Below are 20,862 nucleotides of genomic sequence, written 5' to 3'. Positions count from 1 at the left end.
GGACATTCTCAAAGATAGACCACATTTTGGGACATAGGCAGAGTCTATTCAAATTCAAGAAGATAGAAATCATATCAAGCATCTTCTCAGACCATAGTGGCATAAAACTGGAAATTAATTACAATAAAAATAATCCAAAGAAATCAAATACATGGAGACTAAACAACATGCTATTAAACAAGGACTGGGTTACCAGAGAAATCAAGGAAGAAATTAAAAACATCCTGGCAACAAATGACAATGAAAACACAACAATCCAAAATCTATGGGACACAGCAAAAGCAGTTTTGAGAGGGAAGTTCATATCCTTACAAGCCTATTGCAAAAAACTAGAAAAAATGGTAACAGATGAACTAACTCTACAACTCAAAGAGTTAGAAAAAGAGCAACAAGAAAAGCCCAGTGTAAGCAGAAGGAAGGAAATAACAAAAATCAGAGCACAGATAAATGACATAGAGACCAAAGAAACAATACATAAGATCAACAAAACCAAGAGCTGGTTCTTCGAAAGGATAAACAAGATTGATGGACCTCTAGCCAGGCTAACCAAGAAACAAAGAGAGAGGACCCAAATAAACAAAATCAGAAATGAAAGAGGTGAAATAACAACAGACCCCACCGAAATACAACAGATTGTTACAAAATACTACGAACAACTCTATTCCAACAAACTAAACAACCTGGAGGAAATGGACATATTCCTAGAAAAATACAAACTGCCAAAACTCAATCAGGAAGAATCTAAAAATCTCAATAGACCAGTGACGTGGGAAGAAATTGAAACCGTCATCAAAAAGCTTCCAGCAAACAAAAGCCCAGGGCCAGATGGCTTCACAGGAGAGTTTTACCAAACATTCAAGGAAGAACTAAAACCTATCCTCCTCAGACTATTCCAAAAAATCCAAGAGGAAGGAACACTTCCGAACTCCTTCTATGAAGCCAACATCACCCTAATACCAAAACCAGATAAAGACAACTCAATGAAAGAAAATTACAGGCCAATATCCCTCATGAACATAGATGCCAAAATCCTCAACAAAATTCTAGCAAATCGACTCCAGAAGAACATCACAAAGATCATACACCATGACCAAGTAGGATTTATTCCAGGAATGCAAGGATGGTACAATATCCGCAAATCAATAAACGTGATACATCACATAAACAAATTGAAAGATAAAAATCATATAGTCATATCAATTGACGCAGAAAAAGCATTTGACAAAATCCAACACCCTTTCCTGTTAAAAACTCTTAAAAAAGTGGGAGTACAAGGATCATACCTCAACATAATAAAAGCTATATATGATAAACCCACAGCCAACATTATACTCAATGGGCAAAAACTAAAACCATTCCCTCTAAGAACAGGAACAAGACAGGGATGCCCACTCTCGCCACTCCTGTTTGACATAGTTCTGGAAGTACTAGCCATTGCAATTAGACAAGAGGAGGAAATAAAAGGCATCCAAATTGGAAAAGAAGAAGTAAAGTTATCCTTATTTGCAGATGACATGATATTGTACATAAAAAACCCAAAAGACTCCATTAAAAAACTAATTGACTTAATAAATGAATTTGGCAACGTAGCAGGATATAAAATTAATGCCAAGAAATCCATGGCATTTCTATACACCAATAGTGAAACTACAGAAACAGAGGCTAAAAAAGCAATTCCATTCACCATCGCACCAAAAAAATTAAGATACCTAGGAATAAATTTAACTAAAGAAATAAAGGACCTATTTGCGGAAAACTACACGACACTGAAAAAAGAGATAGAGGAAGATGTAAGGAGATGGAAGAACATACCATGTTCATGGATTGGTAGGATCAACATCATCAAAATGTCCATACTTCCTAAAGCAATCTATAGGTTCAATGCACTCCCCATTAAAATACCAACGACATATTTCACTGACCTAGAAAGAACTCTCCAAAAGTTCATTTGGAACAATAAAAGACCCCGAATAGCCACAGCGATTCTGAGAAAGAAGAGTAAAGTAGGAGGGATCTCAATACCAGACTTCAAACTATACTACAAAGCCACTGTTCTCAAAACAGCCTGGTACTGGCACAAGAACAGACAAATAGATCAATGGAATAGAATTGAGAACCCAGATATCAACCCAAATCACTATGCTCAATTAATATTTGACAAAGGAGGCACGAATATACAATGGAGTCAAGACAGTCTCTTCAATAAATGGTGTTGGGAAAATTGGAAAGACACATGCAAAAGAATGAAACTAGATCACCAACTTACACCATTCACAAGGATAAACTCAAAATGGATACAGGACTTAAACATCAGACGGGAAACCATAAAAATACTAGAAGCATCCACAGGTAGCAAAATCTCAGACGTATGCCAAAATAACTTCTTCACTGATACTGCCCCTAGGGCAATGGAAGCTAAAGAGAAAATAAACAAATGGGACTACTTCAAAATAAAAAGCTTTTTTACAGCAAAAGAAACCATCAATAAAACAACAAGAAAGCCCACGGTGTGGGAGATCATATTTGCAAATATTACCACTGATAAAGGTTTAATCTCCAACATTTACAGACAGCTTATACAACTAAATAAAAGGAAGATGAATGATCCAATTAAAAAATGGGCAATGGACCTAAACAGAATATTTTCAAAAGAAGACAGAAGGAAGGCCAAAAGGCACATGAAAACATGCTCAAAGTCACTAAGTATCCGAGAGGTGCAAATCAAAACAACAATGCGGTACCATCTCACACCTGTCAGAATGGCCAACATCAACAAATCAACAAACGACAAGTGTTGGCGAGGTTGCGGAGAAAAAGGAACTCTCGTGCACTGCTGGTGGGAATGCAGACTGGTGCAACCACTGTGGAGAACAGTGTGGAGTTTCCTCAAAAAACTGAAAATGGAACTCCCATTTGACCCAGTAATCCCACTTCTAGGAATATATCTCAAGAAACTAGAAACACCAATCAGAAAGGATATATGCACCCCTATGTTCATAGCAGCACAATCTACAATAGCCAGAATTTGGAAACAGCCTAGGTGCCCGTCAGCAGATGATTGGATCCAAAAACTATGGTACATCTACACAATGGAATACTATGCTGCCATAAAGAAGAAGGAATTCTCATCATTTGCAGCAACCTGGATGGAATTGGAGAGCATCATGCTGAGTGAAATAAGCCAATCAACGAAAGAGAAACACCACATGACCTCACACATCGGTGGATGATAAAGATCTTTATAAACTGATGAACCAAGAGACAGATATAGAGAAAGTAAAGCAACAGGCAGACTGTCAAATTACAGTGGGGAGGGTAGGGATATCAGGGGGAGATAATAGATCAACCGAAGGACTTGTATAAATGCATATAAGTACAACCAATGGACATAAAACTATGGGGAGGGAGGGGATGTGTGGGAGGGAGGGAGGGGGGCAATAAAAAAAAAAATCAAGAAAATATGTAAAAAATAAATAAATAAATAAATAAATAAATTAAAAAAAAAAAAAAAAAAAAAAAAGAATCTGTGATACACAGGAGTTTTTTGTAACATTCTTTTAGTTTCCATCTGTGAGCTTGAAAATTATATTAAAATACAGTTATAAAACCAAGAAGCTAAAGATAAACTCCCCCCAATAAAAGGTCAGTGTTGGAACACTTGTGGTGAGATTTGCAGCAGGCAATAAATGAGAAATGCGGGGACTGCTCTGGAAAGAATGAGAAGCCTGAAGTCCCACCTGCCAGCCAGCAGAGGCCTGAGAGAATGCAAAGGGTGAGGAGGCACAGGCGGGTTGTCGCGATAAGATGAAGGGCTCCAGAATACGCCACAATGGCAAACAATTATTTGGAGGGGAAAGCATTTGAGTTCCTGAAATCTCTTATCTGTCCAAAAGCAGAGCCCCCCGAAAGAACAAAACAGGGGGGACGAAACAGGGGCGATAGACTCATTATTGAACATGAGAAGTTCCACCTCACACCCACAGACACCACCAACACTGTCACACCTCCCGTCTGCTCTCCTGAGGCCCACTTACACTTAAGAGCCATTTGCTTTCCCGTCATACCCTGTCCTCCTCTTCTCCCCCATTACGGTGATGTATTAGCCCCAAATTCTCATCTCTCTCTGAGTCACATTTCTCTGTAAACTCCTGTATGTATGTGATGAGATCTCCTTTCTCCTGTGAATCTGTTGGTGAGATTTGTTTGCATGCTCCCGGTTACTGGACCCAGGAGGGTAGAGGAACACTTTTCCTTCCCAACTGATGAGGCGGGGAGACACCACGGAGACGGTGGGTCAGAGGCCAGAGAGCCCGGCTCCAGGCTCTGCCCTCACCATCGGCTTCCTCCACGGAGCACGGAACTCAGGACCACTCTCAGGGCACACACCCGCAGGGGGTCTCGGAAGAGAAAGTTGCATTCTGGTCAGCATTTAACTTGCTTGGATTTCACTCTCCCTGGGAGCTCTGCCCCAGGGAGGCCACTCAGGGAGCTCTGAGTTCATAGACTGCTTTCACTCACAGGCACGTTATAACCTGCCAGTGGCCAGCGGTCATTTTCCTGTGGGAGCCATGATTGTTACAGAGACCACTGAAGACCACGGAGGAGTCCACATGCTACCTGTCAGAGCCAGAGCCAAAGACTGGGGACAATGGCAATGCTCCTCACGGCTTCCGCCGCGCTAAGTGATTCCATGGTTACAGGGAGGCCAGCATCCGCGTGCATTTTATCATGCAGAGCCGGCTGCACGGTGGCCCTCTCCCACGCTCGGGGCCATGCCACGGGCCAGAACCGCCAGGACTTACCACTGGTCCCGGGAGAATGAGATGATGAAGCGAATGCCGGCAGGGAGGCGAGCCATTTACGCGTGGACCACAGCGCTTTGGCCACGAAACCAACTTCATACAGAGGTTGGCGATCCTGGCTCCCGGTCTCTCTCTTGTCCCTGCACTGGCACCGGCTGGAAAGGAATTGAGGTGTCCTGCTTGGTCTTGTGTCCCCTCCTCCTTTCCGCAGAGGCTTGGGTCTCTACAATGAGAAAGAGGGGTGGAAAAGTCAGGGGTGCTGACAATGGCGCCGTGCAGTCCGGGCAGGAGAAACACCCTTATGGTTGTGAGCCAGCCCAGATCAAAGCTGGCCTTCCTGGATGATGGGAATGCCCACCAGGGCCACTAGGTGGCAGCACAATGTCTGCCTGGGGAGGGGGCGGGGCTTGTTCAGAGATCACTGAACTGGATTTCACATGATGTTCTGATGATATAAAAAGAACCACTGAGTTCATCTCTGTCTGGAAGGCATCTGGACATCAAGCCATTCAACCTCAATCACAATGCTCTACAGACGGTTAACATGCACATGACCCCCCCATATGTGCCCAGCGGTTACACCGTGTGCTCGTTACCAGAGGCGGCCAGGGAACCGGACGTGTTTCATTCCACCCACGCCGAACCAGGCCACAGCTGAGCCACAATAACAGAGGGGAATGTGGGCTGGAACCAGATGGCAGGTCATCAAACCAATCATTTAATTGTGGCTTTGCAACTGAACCAAAATGCATCTAAAGCTGAGGGAATGAACTTCACCTCTTAGCAGCCTCTCCACGTCTCCTGAGGCCGCCTCTGAGCCCATGGGAAATGACCCCATTCGGAAGGCAGAGGAATGGGCAGGGGTACCCCCAAACCTAAAAGGGGCCCAGCACACCAGGCAGGTCCCCGTCCCAAAGCCATGACTTGTAGTCTTCATTCTTCTACACTTGGCAACAAGGAGCCTTTGGACCAATGTGTTAAGTAACACAATTCCCAGTGCATCCAGAGCACGGGCTGTCCTTACATTCAGTGAAAAATCACAGGTTATTAACTTTTAAAAAGAAAGCTACTTTTGAGTAAACACTAGTCTTGATTTAAAGAAGCTGATAGTTACTTAATGTCTTCAAAAAATTTCCTTGGGATAACAGACAAATAGTAGCAAACAGTCCAGATTTGGAGGACTTACACTTAGATTTGTAAGTGCCTGTCTTTCCATTAGACCCACGTTCATTCCTGCCATCTACTAAACTAGTGGTCAGCAAACTCATTTAGTCAACAGAGCCAAATATCAACAGTACAATGATTGAAATTTCTTTTGAGAGCCACATTTTTTAAACTTAAACTTCTCTAGCGCCACTTCTTCAACATAGACTCGCCCAGGCCATGGTATTTTGTGGAAGAGCCACACTCAAGGGGCCAAAGAGCCGCATGGGGCTCGAGAGCCGCAGTTTACCGACCACGGTACAAAAATCCATCAACCAAGCTGGACTCAATTCTGGTCAAGCATGTGACACAGGAACCACCCAGAAGGCACTGGAGAAGCAATGGGCAGAAAAGCTCCCTTGCCTTTAAAATCCTGCGGCTCTTCCTCCTGGGAGCCAGGAAAGAGCGAGTGCTACAGCCTTCACAGGAAGTGCAAACGGGACACGTGACGGCGGTGAGTTTCCATGTGGGATGTTAAGAGCTCAGTGTCATTCGGAAAAGGGGTCGATGGGGAGACATATATAATTCTCTAAAAAAAATTTTTTTTTTTGTAAAGAGCTCAGTGTCATGAGTGCTCTTCCTCCAAAGCGCGAGCGGTACCCTCAGAAAATCGCTCCACTGAGTGCTGGCGGGGACAGGAGGCCTCGTTAGTGCGCCCGCGGCATTGCGGCCATTCCCGGGAAGAGGCAGCCGGCTCTCTGCAGAGGAACAATGAGGCCGGCTGCTGGACTAAGTGGGGCCAAAGCTGGTCTGTCCAGTTTCCCTCAGTCCCGCCCTGCTCCACCTCACTTCCTGCGGCCCAGCCCCTCAAGGAGAGGGCAGCGGAACGGGAAATCTTTGGGCTTGACCTGTTTTTGGCACACAGGCCAAGCACAGAAGAGGACTTTTAAAAAACGGCTCTTACTAGGCGCCCGTGGACCTCGCCACCACAACAGGGAAAAGTGTCGGAGTATCCGTTTCATTCGGTTGTCAAAGGGAGCAGCTTGGGAAACACCCCATCAGATCATCTTTATGAAAATGTGCAAACGCACATCTTCCCAAACAGCCCACTGGTCAGCCATTAGGAACGGCCGGAGGGAAGGCAGCATTCTGGGGCCCCACCCTCAGGCTCCCCCTCAGTGATCCCTGCAGCCCAGAACAGAGCCCTGTGCTCTCTGGAGAACACAACAGTGAGACTCGCCCTAACCGGTTTGGCTCAGTGGATAGTGTCCGCCTATGAACTCAAGGGTCCCAGGTTCGATTCCGGTCTAGGGCATGTACCTTGGTTGCAGGTACATCCTCAGTGGGGGGTGTGCAGGAGGCAGCTGATCGATGTTTCTCTCTCATCGATGTTTCTAACTCTCTATCCCTTTCCCTTCCTCTCTGTAAAAACTCAATAAAATATATTTTAAAAAATAAAATAAACTAAAGAGAAAGAAAAGAAAACAGTGAGACTCAAAAGTAGAGGCCAGAGTAAGACAGAGGGATCTCCCCAGAGCTGAAGCGCTGCTGTGGGTACTCAAGCCAGCCCACGTGTTTTAAATGACCCATTAAAAACAAAGTTGGTAAAGTGGATCTTCTTTTAAGGCAAAGGTGGGTGAGAATTGCATGCTCCCCCAAAAGGTGTTCTGAGAGAGGAACAACTTCCTTCCCAGAAAAAACACTTTCTGTGGTTTGTGCTCAGTATGAACCATGAATGACAATGGCCCTAGCCCTTCCCCTGAGGCTTAAATACAAAAGGGTGTCCCCCTCCCTTCCGACAGCAAGACCCGTGCACAGAGCCCGGCCAGGGCAGGCCTGGCCGGTGTGGTGTGAGGAGCAGGGGCTGGAGCTGAGGCCAAGCTGGACCTCAGGGAGCTAAGGGGGAGAGCACTGGGGGTAATTCTTGGCTAGTTGCCCCCGCAAACCACAGGACACAATTCAAATCCAAGGTCAGCCGAGCTCTCCAGGTGGTGAGCTCCCGCAAACTGGAGGAAAGACAGGCCCAGGATTCCACCTTTAGCAGGCATCAGAGTCCTCCTTTCAAATGCAGATCCTCAGGGTCTGGGCCACCTGCTCGGCAGCTGGAGGCCGGGAGAAAGGAAAGGGGAGCCGGCCGGCGGTGGCCCGCGGCTGGACACTCTCTGGCGCCCTGCAAGCACAGCCGGTGCCAGCACGGCGCTGGCGGGGACACTCCCGGGCTCGGAACCAGCCGCTCAGCAGACAAACAACCCGAAGGCCCGGTGCTGCCGCGGAGCCTCCGGCGGCTCTCCTCCCGGCTCCTCCCGGCGGCCGGTGGCGCAGGTGGACCCGGCGGGCACGCCCACGTCCCCGCGGCGCGGGGGACACTGCGCGGGTCACCCCGGCCCTGCCCCGACCCCCGGCGGCTATCGCGGCCGGGCTGGTGGGGAGGGACCCGGCGACAGCTCGTGCCGTTCCTGCCGGGACCGGCGCCCTCGCCTCCACTTGCCTGGGTGCCGCTCCGCAGCCCGGGAGGCGGCAGGGGCCGCCGCTCCTCGGGACCCTTATTCCAACGGCCCCGGAGGCCGGAGGGGAGCGCCGGGCCCGGCCGCAGCCCCGCACAAAGGCGGGCGGCGGGGAGCGGGGCGCAGGGACCGGTCCCCCCGCGAGGCGCCCCCAGAGCGCGGGCAGCGGGCGCCCTGTCCCGGGCCTCCCCGCCGGCGCCCGGCGGCAGGTGCAGCGGCCGCGGCCCCGCAGGTGCCGGGGGGAGGGCCCCGCGCCCATCGATCGATCGCAGCCCGGCGCCCATGGATCATCGATCGATCGCAGCCCCAGCCTCACCTGCGCGCCGGCCCGCTCCCACCGGCCGGCTCCGGGCTTCCTGCTCGCGACTTCCTGGGGCGGCGCGGCCCCGCGGCCCTTTCGCTTTCCTGCGGCCGCGGGCGGCGGCGGCGGCGGCTCGGCCCCTCCCCTTTCCTCGGGCCCTGCCTGGTCCTCCCCAGGCCTCTGGGCGGCCCGGGATCCCAAACCGCCCTGGGGGCGCCCTGGCCGGTGGTTGCCCTCCCTCACCCCTCACTCCCCACCCGCCAGCGCCCGCTAAGGAACTTGGGCATTCAATGTCCTTGCACCTGGCATTTCTCCACGGGCACCGGGAGCTCCCCAAAGGCCCTGTGTCCTGAAGGTGGGTCTTACCTAAGGGCAGCGGAGCCAGGAGCCGCACAGAGGTCCGCCTTGGCCTCCCAGCCTGGACGCCGCTGCCCCTTCTCAAGGGTCAGAGCCATGCAGCTGGCGCTCTAAGGGAGCCTGGGCCAAGGCAGGCTGTGTTGAACCATCTTATTCACACCTGTACTGTGTGGCCCACAGCTCACACGGCTATTCCGGACTCCCGCGTGGCCCCAGCCACTTGCTGGACACTCACCATTGCCGGGGCCTCAAGACAGTTCCCATGCCAACCCAGTGTCAGCCCAGGAACAACGTTCCGAATTCCACTCTGCTTCTTGCCAGACATTGACCTTGGGCAGCCCCCAGAAGGACGGGATCATAGATGAGCATGCGGGTACCCACAGAGCACTCCCAGCACACACTGCATCCAACACAGCCAGCTCCCAGCTCCCCGGAAAGCAGAGAGAGGCAGAAAACACCTTGCAATGAAATTCCTGAAAGATTGCCCTAATTAAAACCATCCTCACAGCTAGAACCAATCCAAGGCCAGGCTGTAAGTGCCCCAAAAGGTCTGTATGAACAGTGTGCCCTGGACCTCGAGGCACACTGCCCTGTCCAGCACCCCTCAGGCAGGCCACCTCCTCCCTGCCAGGACGCCTCCTCCCTGCCAGGCCTTGTTGCCCCTCCCCCTTTCCAGAGCCCCTCCCCTTTCCCAGAGCCCCTCCCCATTTTCCAGAGCACCTGGAATAGAATACCTTTTCCTGTTGGTTGAGTTGGGTCACTTCAAATGCACCCCTTCTTTATGCTTTTGGGAAGTGTCCATGCAGAAAGGAAACCTGTGGCCTCACTGTGGCCCCAAGGTACAGTAATAGGCTAATCCATCCCCCCTCCCCCAAGGGAGCTGGCCCAGGGCCTCTGGACTTGTCTCTCTCTTTGGCAAGGACTCTTTCTGTGGAACTCCTCTCTCGGCCAATTCCTTCTCCTCTTTCCCCCAACGCTCTATTCCTGGGGATGCCCAAACCAGCCCAGTCTGGCTTCCATCTGTCTCCCAGTTGCCTCTCTGGCTCCCACGATAGTCTGCTCAGGACTCCTCCACTCTCCTGGAACCTGGGCATCAGCCCCTCGACTTCCAAGCTCTCCCTCAGGCAGCCACTTTCCCAGCTGCCTCCGACTGCTGTCCTAAAGCAGGTCAGATTCTGTCTTTCCTGGACACCCTTCAGGATCCCTGTCGCCTGCAGGAAGGAGACCACATTCTTCAGTACCTGGGAAACGAGGTCTGAACTCATGCTTGCAGCTTCCAGAAACTTCCCATCGAGTTGCATTTTTCAGATCCAGTATTTCAAAATCGTGACAGAGTGTGCCAGGCCAGTGGTGGGCTGCCCTCGGGCTGCCATTAACACAGCTGTGGCCAGGGTTCCCGAGAGAGAAGCCCAGGTACCCAGACTCCGGGCTGCCAACTGAGCCTACTGCCTTGGCAGGACCCTGCCTTAACCCAAGGCGTCCACGCTTGCTTTGCATTTGTTTTGATTTGTTTTATGAGAGGAACACTGAAGGAGAGGTGCTGTCACTCTTGCTCAGCAAGTGCTAACTGGGTGCCCAAGGAGGCCAGCCCTGTGCCAGCACCGAGGCCTCAGGTCAACAAGGGGTCTTTGCCAACAAGAGTTCATAGAGCAGAAGCCAGGTGGCCAGACAGGGAGGCTGATGTGAGGGTGAGGGGAAGAGTGAATATGCATCACCTGGGGCTGCCCTAACCAAGCACCTCACACTGGCCAGCCAGAAAGTGCTGGCAGGGCCACGCTCCCTCCGAAGGCTCCGCAATCTGTCTGTGCCTTTCTCTTAGCCTCTGGCGGTGCTGGCTCTCCTGGTGTTTCTTGGCTTGTACCTACATCACTCCAGTCTGCCTCTGCTGTCACATGGTGTCTTCCTGTGCGTCCATCTGTTCATAGCATCTTCCTTCTGTGTGTCTGTCTCTCCTCTCCTGAGGACACCAGTCCTATCGGATTTAGGGGCCACCCTCCTCCAGTATGGCTTCAACTGAACTAATTGCATCTGCAACTACCCTAGTTCCAAATAAGGTCCCCTTCTGAGGTTCAGGAAGGAAATGACATTTTTTGGGGGGGTGTCACTATTTAACCCAGTGCTGGGCTGTTACATAAGGGGAACTGAGTGAAAAATGCATCTCCGGGCTAGCAACATCAGGAAGCTGTTAGCACCCTGAGCCTGAAGAGCGAGAGAGCTGAGGCTGCAGAGACAACTGCTGGACAAGAGGAGGGGGTTTGGGAGGGGGTGCAGCCGCTGTGAAGGTACAGCCCAGCGGGGAAGGAGCGGGAACAAACAGCCCACTCTCCTTTCCTCCCGCCTCCCACCCACCAACCCAAGGCATGGAGGCAAGAGTCCCACCGATGCCCCTCCCCTCACATGCAGGCCGTAGACAGGTAACCAGCAATCCCAACACTGTTACACGTCATAATAGAGGACACACCACGGGGTGGAAGAGGAGGTCACCTTGCCCAGACTACATGGTCCCAGGAGGTCACATCTCAGCAGCAGAGGGGGAGCTGGCCAAGAGCACAATGCAAGCTGCAAGCTGGTTTGGGGAGTGGTGATGGTGCAAATAATGTGGAGAGGGGAGGAGAGCTCCTGTGGCAATCCAGGCCTGAGATTATGGCTGCTGGGAGTGCAGACTTCAGAAAGGTCTAGAACAGCGGTCGCAGCTTGTGAGCCACATGCAGCTCTTTGGCCCCTTGAGTGTAGCTCTTCCAAAAAATACCATGTTCAGGTGCGCATGTATAGTGCGATTGAAACTTCGTAGCCCATGCGTAGAAGTCGGTTTTCGGGTCTCAAAAGAAATTTCAATCATTTTACTGTTGATATTTGACTCTGTTGACTAATGTGTTTGCCGACCACTGGTCTAGAAGGTGAGAGAAAGAAGGCAAGGGAAAGAGAGGAGCTGGGATGACACCCAGATGTGTCTGGCTTGGGTGGCTAAGTGGGTGATGGAGTCTTCCTCTCACGGAGAGGGGGAACATACAGAGGACACAGTCTTGGGGTGAGGCTGGGCTGGGAATTTACTTGTACTCATTGAGCATTTGGTTCCTCGGGGAAGTTCTCAGTGGAGACGTTGAACAGAGTTGGGTTTGTGGGTCTGGAGTCTCTGGAAGAAGCCTAGGCTGGCAAGGGAGGCCTGGTAGTGACAGCAACTGTCAGCATGAGCCGAGACTGACTCCCAGGGGGGCTAATTTCAGGGCCCGGCAGGGAGGAGGGGCCAGGACCTTGGATGGAGTGTGGAAAAAGCCAGGAGAGTGTGATGTCCAAGAAGCACAAGGAAGGCAGTGTTTCCAGAATGAGAGCGAGTGGGGTGCTGCATATAGCCAGGTCTGCTGGCTTCACCCAGAAGGCCGTGGCTGACACTTCCATAAAGGTGGGGTGGGTGGCAGGCGGCTGTGGGGATTGAGTGGGCGTGGGGAAGAAGAGGCAGCATGGAGCAGATTCGGGAAAGGAGGAGAGAGAAGGGCACAGGCTGGAGAGGGACTGGGGGAGGAGGAAGGATAGTTTTAAATGTAGGATGTTTACGAACATATACAGAGGCAGGGAGAACTCTACGGTAAAGCTCACAGACCCAATACCCAGCTGCATCAATGACCAATGCATAGCCAACCTTTTTTCCTTCCTGTTTCCACCCACTTCCTTCTCCACAGGAATGTTTTGCAGCCAATTCCAGACATCATATTTCATTTGTAAAGTTTCAACGTGCATCTCTAAAAGATATGGTTTTAAGTGTAACCGCCAATACCATCATCAGGGCTCCCCCAACAAGAACAATTCCATAATGGCATCTGCTACCCAGCCCATATTCTCACTTCCCTGACTGTCCTGGAATTGTCTGGCTGTGTTGTTTGTCTTTCAATGGGGATCCAAGCAGTCCACACGTATATGGCTTGTGTTTCTTGAGTCTCTCCTTCATAGATTTCCCCAGCACCCTTCCCTCTCTCTACCCCAGCAATGTGTTGCCCTCATTGTTATAGAGGCCAGACCGTTCATCGTGCAGTCTCCTTCCCTCTGCATTGTGCTGACTCTGTCTTTGTGATTTGGTCTAACATGTTTTTCCTGAAATGGACATGAGGGTTGGAGGCTTAACCAGATTTGGGTAGACTCAAGGCAAGCACACGACAGCTTTCTGAAGTCTTAGGTGTTCCTTGTTCAGGTTCATTAATTCATCAGAAGTCAGAATTCACATAAGTGGTGAAACTGCTATTCTCGGTCTTTCTTTCCCTCTTTGCTAGCATACCTCTGTGAAGAGGGCTCCTCATGAATTATTTAACATCAATTAGTGAATCCTAGGTACAGTTTGCATAGGAAAGGCAGGAAAAAAGGCAAGCTTCATCTTTTGTCACTTTTCGGAATGAGCTGGTTTTCTAGCGTTCTTCAAAAGTTGTCCATGAGTTTCTTTTGCTTTTCATTGTATGCGCCAGTGGACAGTCACAGTGGTGTGTTCTGACCCACCGCAGTGACACTCCTGACTGCAGCTCATTTGCCCGTCTTTGGCCAATGGGGGCCTCTTTTAATCATCTTGAGTCCGTCTGACAGGACCCTGGTATATGATAGTGTCCTTGCTTTTTTCAACTGTGACAAGATGTTGTTCTGAGCTCATTTCATACAATTCCTGCCCCAGACCTGGAATCTGCCATTTCTCCTAGGAGGCTGGCTCCTCAAGAAGTCAGAAGGGAGGACACCAGCAGGTATGTACGGGAAAGGAGGCCACACTTTCAAGGACACAAGTCCCCTCAGAGGCAGAAAGAAAAGGAATTCAAAGCATGTGAGGAGGAATGAGCCTCAGGTGGGAGAAGGGACAAGTACGAACTGTACGAACTCTCAGCTCACGTTGAGATAGGAAGATAAGAGCTGAGAGTTCGTATTTATTTTTCCTTTATTGCAGGAGGTAAAGTCAGTCGCTGAAAGTGAGGAGAGAGGAGGTGGCCTCTGGTGTTTGAGGAAAAACAAGGATTTAGGGCACATGTGTCAAACACAAGGCCGAGGGCCAAATCCAGCCCGCCAGGCCTTGCAATGTGGCCCGCACCGCGCTGTCATCACTGCACTCCGCTGTCAGTTTATGACATTGTCAGTTTATGACTGTTCAGTAAACCATTCGGCCCGCGATTTAGGCTGGATTTTAGATTTTGGCCCCTTCTCTGATTGAGTTCGACACCCCTAATTTAGGGTAACAAGTGAGAACACTGAGAGGGACGGCTGGAAGGAAGGAGATGGTTAATTCCTATTGGTGCCCATCTGTGTGACGGTGTGAGTGTCAGTGAGCCCAGGCGCTGAGAGAGGACAAACCAGTGGATGGGCCCAATTTGAAGGGAGGGCGTTTGCCGTCCCCCCACCTGCAGAGGGGAGTCACTGCTTTCCCTGGGGCTAAGAGGCAACTCTGACACCTACTGGAAAGTGTGGTCTTTCACAGGAGAGTTACTAGAAGGAGAACCTTCCATGTACAGAATGAGGCCCATGCTTGGAGCTGGGGGTGTGATGAGAAGTAAGACTTTTCAGAAAGGACCTTCTGTCCAGGAGTTTAGTCTCTCCAGGGAAGAGGAGCGTGTCCTGGGAAGGCCAAGGCGGGCCCAAGGGCAGCCCTGCCATCGGTGCCATCTCCCTGAAGGTGCTTTGAGGAGACTGGCCTTCATTCAGAGCTTGTGCAAATACCTCAGGCTTGGAAAGCATGAAAGCATTAGCCATTATTTGACAAACAAGAAAGGTAAAATCAGAACCTGTTTACTTAAAGCAAAGGAGAGCTGATCAAAAAGCAAGAATTCTAGCAGTGGACAGCTCCATTCTTGGAGTTCACAATGTAATTGGAAAAGACTACCGAGAACCTCAAGCCACAGGACCTGAAAATCCTCTCCCTCCCCTCCATCCTTATTTAACATGCTATTCATTTTCTGGTGTCAACGATTCTAAAACTCTTTTAGAAAAAAACTATGCGTTTATTGTTTACTGTAATTTTTATAAACCAAACAAACTTTTGACTGTACTAAGGGAGCTAACCCAAGGAATGAACCAGTGAAGTGAGATTACTTTCTCCTAACTGATCTTGCTTATTTAATAAATGCATATTTTTACATTTCCATTCTTGTTCAACGGGACACTTTTAGGGCCCCTGCAGGGAGACCCTGCACCCAGTGCCCTAAATAAACAACACTAAGACCACGTGCTCCAGCTATGCCCGGAGGCAGTTGCCAGGGCCCTATCATGCCCCAGAGTGGATCCTGGCCCCACCCCTCTCAGTGCCAGACCTCAGTGTGCAGGTGGCACAGGGCCAGTCCCAGGACACCCAACACCGCTGGCCTGGTTTAACTCTGCCTGCCTCTTGCCTCGGTAGAGGCGGGCGGGGGAAATGATTCATGAAGTAACCCTGACCACTGTCCTTGGTCCATAACTGCCCAGAGGTTTGGCCTAGAAGCCAGATCCTCCTGGGAAGGAGAGAAAGACATACACACAAGGGCTGGCAAAGGGGTTTTGGTGAAGGCCCCGGAGTAGGTCTCCAGAAGAGACACCTGAAACGGTTTTTTCTTAATAAAGTACTGGAGCACAATGTGCTTAAGCACCACCCCTACTTCCTTCACATTGTAGTCAACATGTCCATTCATTCTTTCGTAGAATCCTGATTGAGTCAACTATCCTCAGAGTGAAGTATTACTTTAGTCTTTTAAAAGACTTTTGAAGAAGCGTTAACATCTTCACCACATAATGGTCTGAGTCATGGCAAATAAATGAAAGGAAATGCAAAGAGGTATGCATTTAAAATGTTCAGATGGATTCGCACCAGAAGGCCAGCAGTGGCCATCTCTGGGAGGTGAGGCTATTGATCATCATCACTTTCTTCTTTATCTTTTACTGTATTTTCCCGATTTGCCAAAGGCATATAGTAATTTTAACAATCTGAGCCTAGACTATATGTCAGGCTCTGTGCTAGCCTGGGGGTGGGGGGTGGGGAGTCAAGGCTCTGAGGAAACTTGGGGGGCTGGCCTGGAAACATGTCACGGCTGTGCAGGGAGAGTGACAGAGCACAGCACAGTGATGGCTGGAAGGGGCTTGAGGCAATGAGGAAAGGTGTCCTTAAGGAGGTTACATCTGGGGAAGGCAGCGATGTTGAAGGACTGTTTACCAGGAAGAGAAACAGGGGGATCCCATTTCAGAAAGAAGGAACCACCACGCAGACAGGTGAGGGCATCCTGCAGGAAAATGATCTAAATCACTGACAACAGTTCACGGAAATGAGCAATGTCCCTGTGGAGGAAAGGGCTTATCCTCACAAATGACGAGGAATACAGAGGAAAGCCACCAAGAGAGCTGTTCTGCCCACCCCATTAGCAAAGAAGAAGTTACTTACAGCAGGCGAGGGAGCGGCCAGGGTCACTCTGGTGGAGGGAGTGGGGCTGGGCCATTCTAGGAGGCAATGGCATAGGTTTAGTTTTAATGCTTCTCCCCAGTGGTCCCCTAATTCTTTAATCCATATGACTGGATTCCAGAGCTGGATGTGAGATGTGGACAGGGATCTCTGCCCTCAGATGTTCACAATGATGCTGTTTATTCATTCCTTTATTTTGGGGAGTGCACAGATGTTCCACTGCATTACTTTGCGACCAGTGAACCTGTGTTCTTCTGTATGCATCAAATATTATATAATCAATGACCTAAAAACCCGAGTTAAACATACACATTACAGCCAAGACCGGTTTGGCTCAATGGATAGTCGGCTTGGGGACTGAAGGGTCCCGGGTTCAATTCCGGTCAAGGGCATGTACCTTGGTTGCGGGCATATCCCCAGTGGGGGGTGTGCAAGAGGCAGCTGATCGATGACTCTCTCTCATCGATGTTTCTAGCTCTGTATCTCTCTCCCTTCCTCTCTGTACAAAATCAATAAAAATATATTTTAAAAAAATATACACATTACAGTTATAGAGCACCTGGTTTTTCCAGAGCATTTTTACCCACATTATCTTATTTGATCCTCACGATGTTCCTGCAGGTTGGGTAGGGGCCTTATTCTGAGAGAAGAGCGTACATGTCACTCAGCTTGCAGCCTCCTCCCCTGTCCTTTCCCTGACCCATCCATAGGCCATGGAAGGTGCAGCCCCTTGTACCATGGGGTCTCCCACCACCACCACTGGCCAGAGCAAGGCCACCTGTAATATCAACAGCAGACCCAACCTTCCATATCCACTAGGAGGGAAGAGTGACATCCGTTTTAGAATGAGGAACTAACATGTAGCCACAAGGTATCACAGTTTGGCTAATTTTTTTTTTTTTTTAACAGAATTTGCCACAAACGGGTCTGAAATTTTTTTCCTCATTTCTTCCTAACCTCCTAACCCCTTCCAACCCCAAGTATGACCTTATGACCTAGGGACACAGCACATCCTGCTATAGTTATTTAACTGATGTATTAAGAGAGTCCCTGGAAAATGGAATCTGGTTTAAGAAAAATAAAAAAAAATAAGATAATAAAGAGTTAAACATTGATGTACTTTGCTTTTTTTTCTTCTTTCCCACGTGTTGCATAAAGTACAGCTGTGTGGCAGAATAGATCTAACATTCGATGTGAGAGGCATATGTTGATTGAGCACTTACTATATGCTGGCCCTGTGCTGTGTGGTGGGGGAGGGGAGCAGGGATGAGTCACTGCCCTGGAGTTGCTGCCCAACACGACTATCTGGTCTGTGGGATTTCCTGCCAGCTCATCCCCACCCTGGCTGACTCCATTGGCCCGGCTGTCCCGCTGGTTGTGGGGCATTGCTGAATAATCCTGCTTTCTGGGCGGAAAAGAATTTGTTTTCCTCTCTTGATGACAGTATCTTCAATATCTTAAGGTGTGGCTGTATCTGTTTATTTCTCCTTGTTGGTTACTATTTTTACAAGAGACAGAACCTCAAACACTTACAACAGTTAAGAATCTGCACGTTGATGTATTTTTTAGAAATTTTGGTCTCTTCCCACCCTCCTGTATATTAGTGCTGATGCGTATGCATTGAGCATAATCTGTTCATCACAGACTAACTTCAGGTGGCCACTAACAGTTATTGATGGAACCATCTTTAGCAGTTTGATCCTGGTCAGAAAGAAATAATGATTGAAAATGAGTCCAAAGTTCCCCAAAGACCTATTGATAGACACAGGTGCTTAGCCCACTCCATGAGAGACAACAGTGTAATCAGTAAAATAATAGCTGACATCCACTGAGTGATTTCCTGCGAGCTGGGCACTGTGCTAAGCTCATTGTAAACATCTTATTTAGACCTTGTGACAGCCCCAAGGGGGTAGTTCATGCTGTCTCCATGTTACAGATGGGTGAATTGGCTTCAGAAAGAAGCAAACAGCTAGGATTACAACCCTGAGGCTGACGCCTACTCACTAATAGCCATAAGAACTATTTTTAAAAAAGAAGTTGCAATTTCTGTCTTTTTGATATCTGTAGCTATATCTATCTATAACACACACACACACACACACACACACACACTAAGGTGACGTCTGGCCACCTTAACACACACACACATACCTATATCACTATGTGTATGTTTATGTGTGTGCATGTACATAATAGCTAACCTTGCAATACAAACATTTTAATAGCCTCCTATTTCCATAGTTAAGAGGGGCCTGAATTCATTTTGTTGAAAGTCCCCGCTTTTTATCTGGGCGGTGGCTAGACGCTTAAATAAAAAACCAAAACACCCTGTTTGCATTCTTCTGTTCCCCTCCGTTCCTAAGGCCTTTTCTCTGTGTTGTCCAGGGCAGCTCAGAAGAAAGGCGCAGCCCGCTGTCATGGCAACCGCCGGCTGCCCTGCCGGATCCGGCCTGGTGGTCATAAAGGTGTGGCCCATGGAAGGGGACCCCGGGAGGGCTTCGCAGACTGGGTCCCTCCCTGGGCACTGCCATGCGGAAGGCCTAGGTGGAGAGGGCCACGGCCAGCCAGGACAGGCCTTGTTCACTCTCCGTTTTGACTTGGCGGGGAGTTGGGTAGAGAGATGGCGTCTCTGTTTATTTGTGAGAAAGGCGGGAAGATAACTTCTCACCTCACCAGGGAGAGGGAGCGCCGAGGAGGACCCGCAGGCAGTTTCCCCTCCACTCACCTGAGGCCCTGCTGCCGGACCTGCCCTTCTCCACGAAGAGCCTGTGCCCGTGCCCTGCTGGGCATGACGGGAAATCCCTCCTGGGGGATGACGGGAAGCCCGTCCTGGTGAATGATGGGAAAAATTGGCTGGGAGACCTCACCCAGTGGATTATGGGAAGCCCCTGCTGGTGGGTTAGCTGGTGGGTTATGGGAAGGGTCTCCCTGCCAAGGTTTGTGAGAGGCAGAAAGGAATGCCCTTCCCTGTGTGCCTCGCTCTCCCCGTTAGAAATTTTATTTTAATGGCATTCTCTTTTATCATTGATGTTTCTATCCCTCTCTTCCTTCCCCTCACTCTCTCTGAAATCAATAAAAACAAATAAAAAAAAAAAAACCCACCTTGACCATATTTAAGCGCCTTTGGAGGGCCTTCAGAATTGGGAGGAGCTGCTGCTGTGATCACCAAGCACTCCTGAGACACCCAGGGGCTAGGGGCTTGGGGAGTGTTGGGTACCAGGAATCAACCTAACTGCTCTTCCTAGGACTCGCCAGGCTCCACGGAAGAGAGCAGGTGGGGCTCTGACCTGCGCTGGGGGCAGCCTCTTCTGGAAGGAGCAGTTAGGGTTTTGTCCAGTGGCTGCTGCTGGGAGCTGAGAGGCAGTTCTGATGTTTATCCCATCTTGCCTTATTTGGACAATTGCTAAACCTGGAGTGTAGTGAAACTACTGTATTGAAAGATTTTTATTATTTATTTATTTATTTATTTATTTATTTATTTATTTATTTTGGGGGGGGAGAGGGGAGGAACTGACCAGTTTGCACGCGTGGGACATAAATCAAATGGTAAATTTTAGGATTCCCTAGCACTATGGCTAGGCACCCAGCTGCTAATGATGTGACCTAGAACAGGGTTTGCTCAAGCCACTTTCTGGTTTTTTTTTTTGTTTGTTTGTTTTTTCTATCTAAGACTTATTGAGCCCGTGCTTCTCCGCTTCCTAAGTGGTTTAAGGCCACTCCCAGAAAATCAGAGTGATTCACGTAAATCGGAGGTCTGGGAGGAGTAGAGGGTAGTGATTGACAGTAATGGCTCCTAAGTCAGAATACTTGGTTTGAGTCCCACTAGCTGAATAATCTTGAGCGGTAATTTCATTTCTCTGAGGTTGCCTTTCCTTAGCTGTACAATGGGGAAATGACCATGAGGATTTAGTGAGATAATTCATATGAAACTTTTAAAACATACCAGCACAGTCAGGACTTAGCAGTTACCGTCATTGTTAGAGCAAATGTGAAAGTTAAATTTCTGACAATTATTTTTATATGCAAAAACTAACATTTATTTGTATATTCTTGATTACCATCCCAGATTTCTGACACTTAAAATATGTTGGATGTTTTTATTTTAATGGCATGCTCAGTTGTAATAAACGTGTGTGTGGAGGTTCGATATCCTTTCAGGGCACATGCCCAGGTTTCGGGCTCAGTCCCCAGTAGGGGAGTGCTTAGGAGGCAGCTGATCAATGATTCTCTTTTATCATTGATGTTTCTATCCCTCTCTTCCTTCCCCTCACTCTCTCTGAAATCAATAAAAACAAATAAAAAAAACCCCACCTTGACCATATTTCACTGGCTTGATTGAGCATCTACGGTGTGAAACCACTTTTCTAGGCA

General features: G+C 49.2%; 1 protein-coding gene across 2 annotated transcripts in view; it reads right to left on the bottom strand.

Annotated features, from left to right (window-relative positions):
- SLC37A1 (solute carrier family 37 member 1) overlaps positions 1 to 8,936 on the bottom strand; it is a gene marked incomplete at its 3' end in the record, with an annotated part of 46,232 nt that extends 37,296 nt beyond the window's left edge. For both annotated transcript variants that reach the window (XM_084873640.1, XM_084873641.1), the window contains exons 1-2: positions 8,766 to 8,936; positions 4,803 to 5,025 (exon numbers count right to left, since the gene is read on the bottom strand). In XM_084873640.1, the coding sequence (XP_084729766.1) occupies positions 4,803 to 4,858 (56 nt within the window). In that variant the 5' untranslated portion in view covers positions 4,859 to 5,025; positions 8,766 to 8,936. The remainder of the gene's footprint in view (positions 1 to 4,802; positions 5,026 to 8,765) is intronic.
- Positions 8,937 to 20,862: the final 11,926 nt, after the last annotated feature.

The sequence above is a fragment of the Pipistrellus hanaki genome (assembly GCF_964339955.1).
Source record: "Pipistrellus hanaki genome assembly, chromosome: 2".
NCBI classification, from domain to species: Eukaryota; Metazoa; Chordata; class Mammalia; order Chiroptera; family Vespertilionidae; genus Pipistrellus; species Pipistrellus hanaki.
This window is presented reverse-complemented; position numbering and strand designations above follow the sequence as displayed.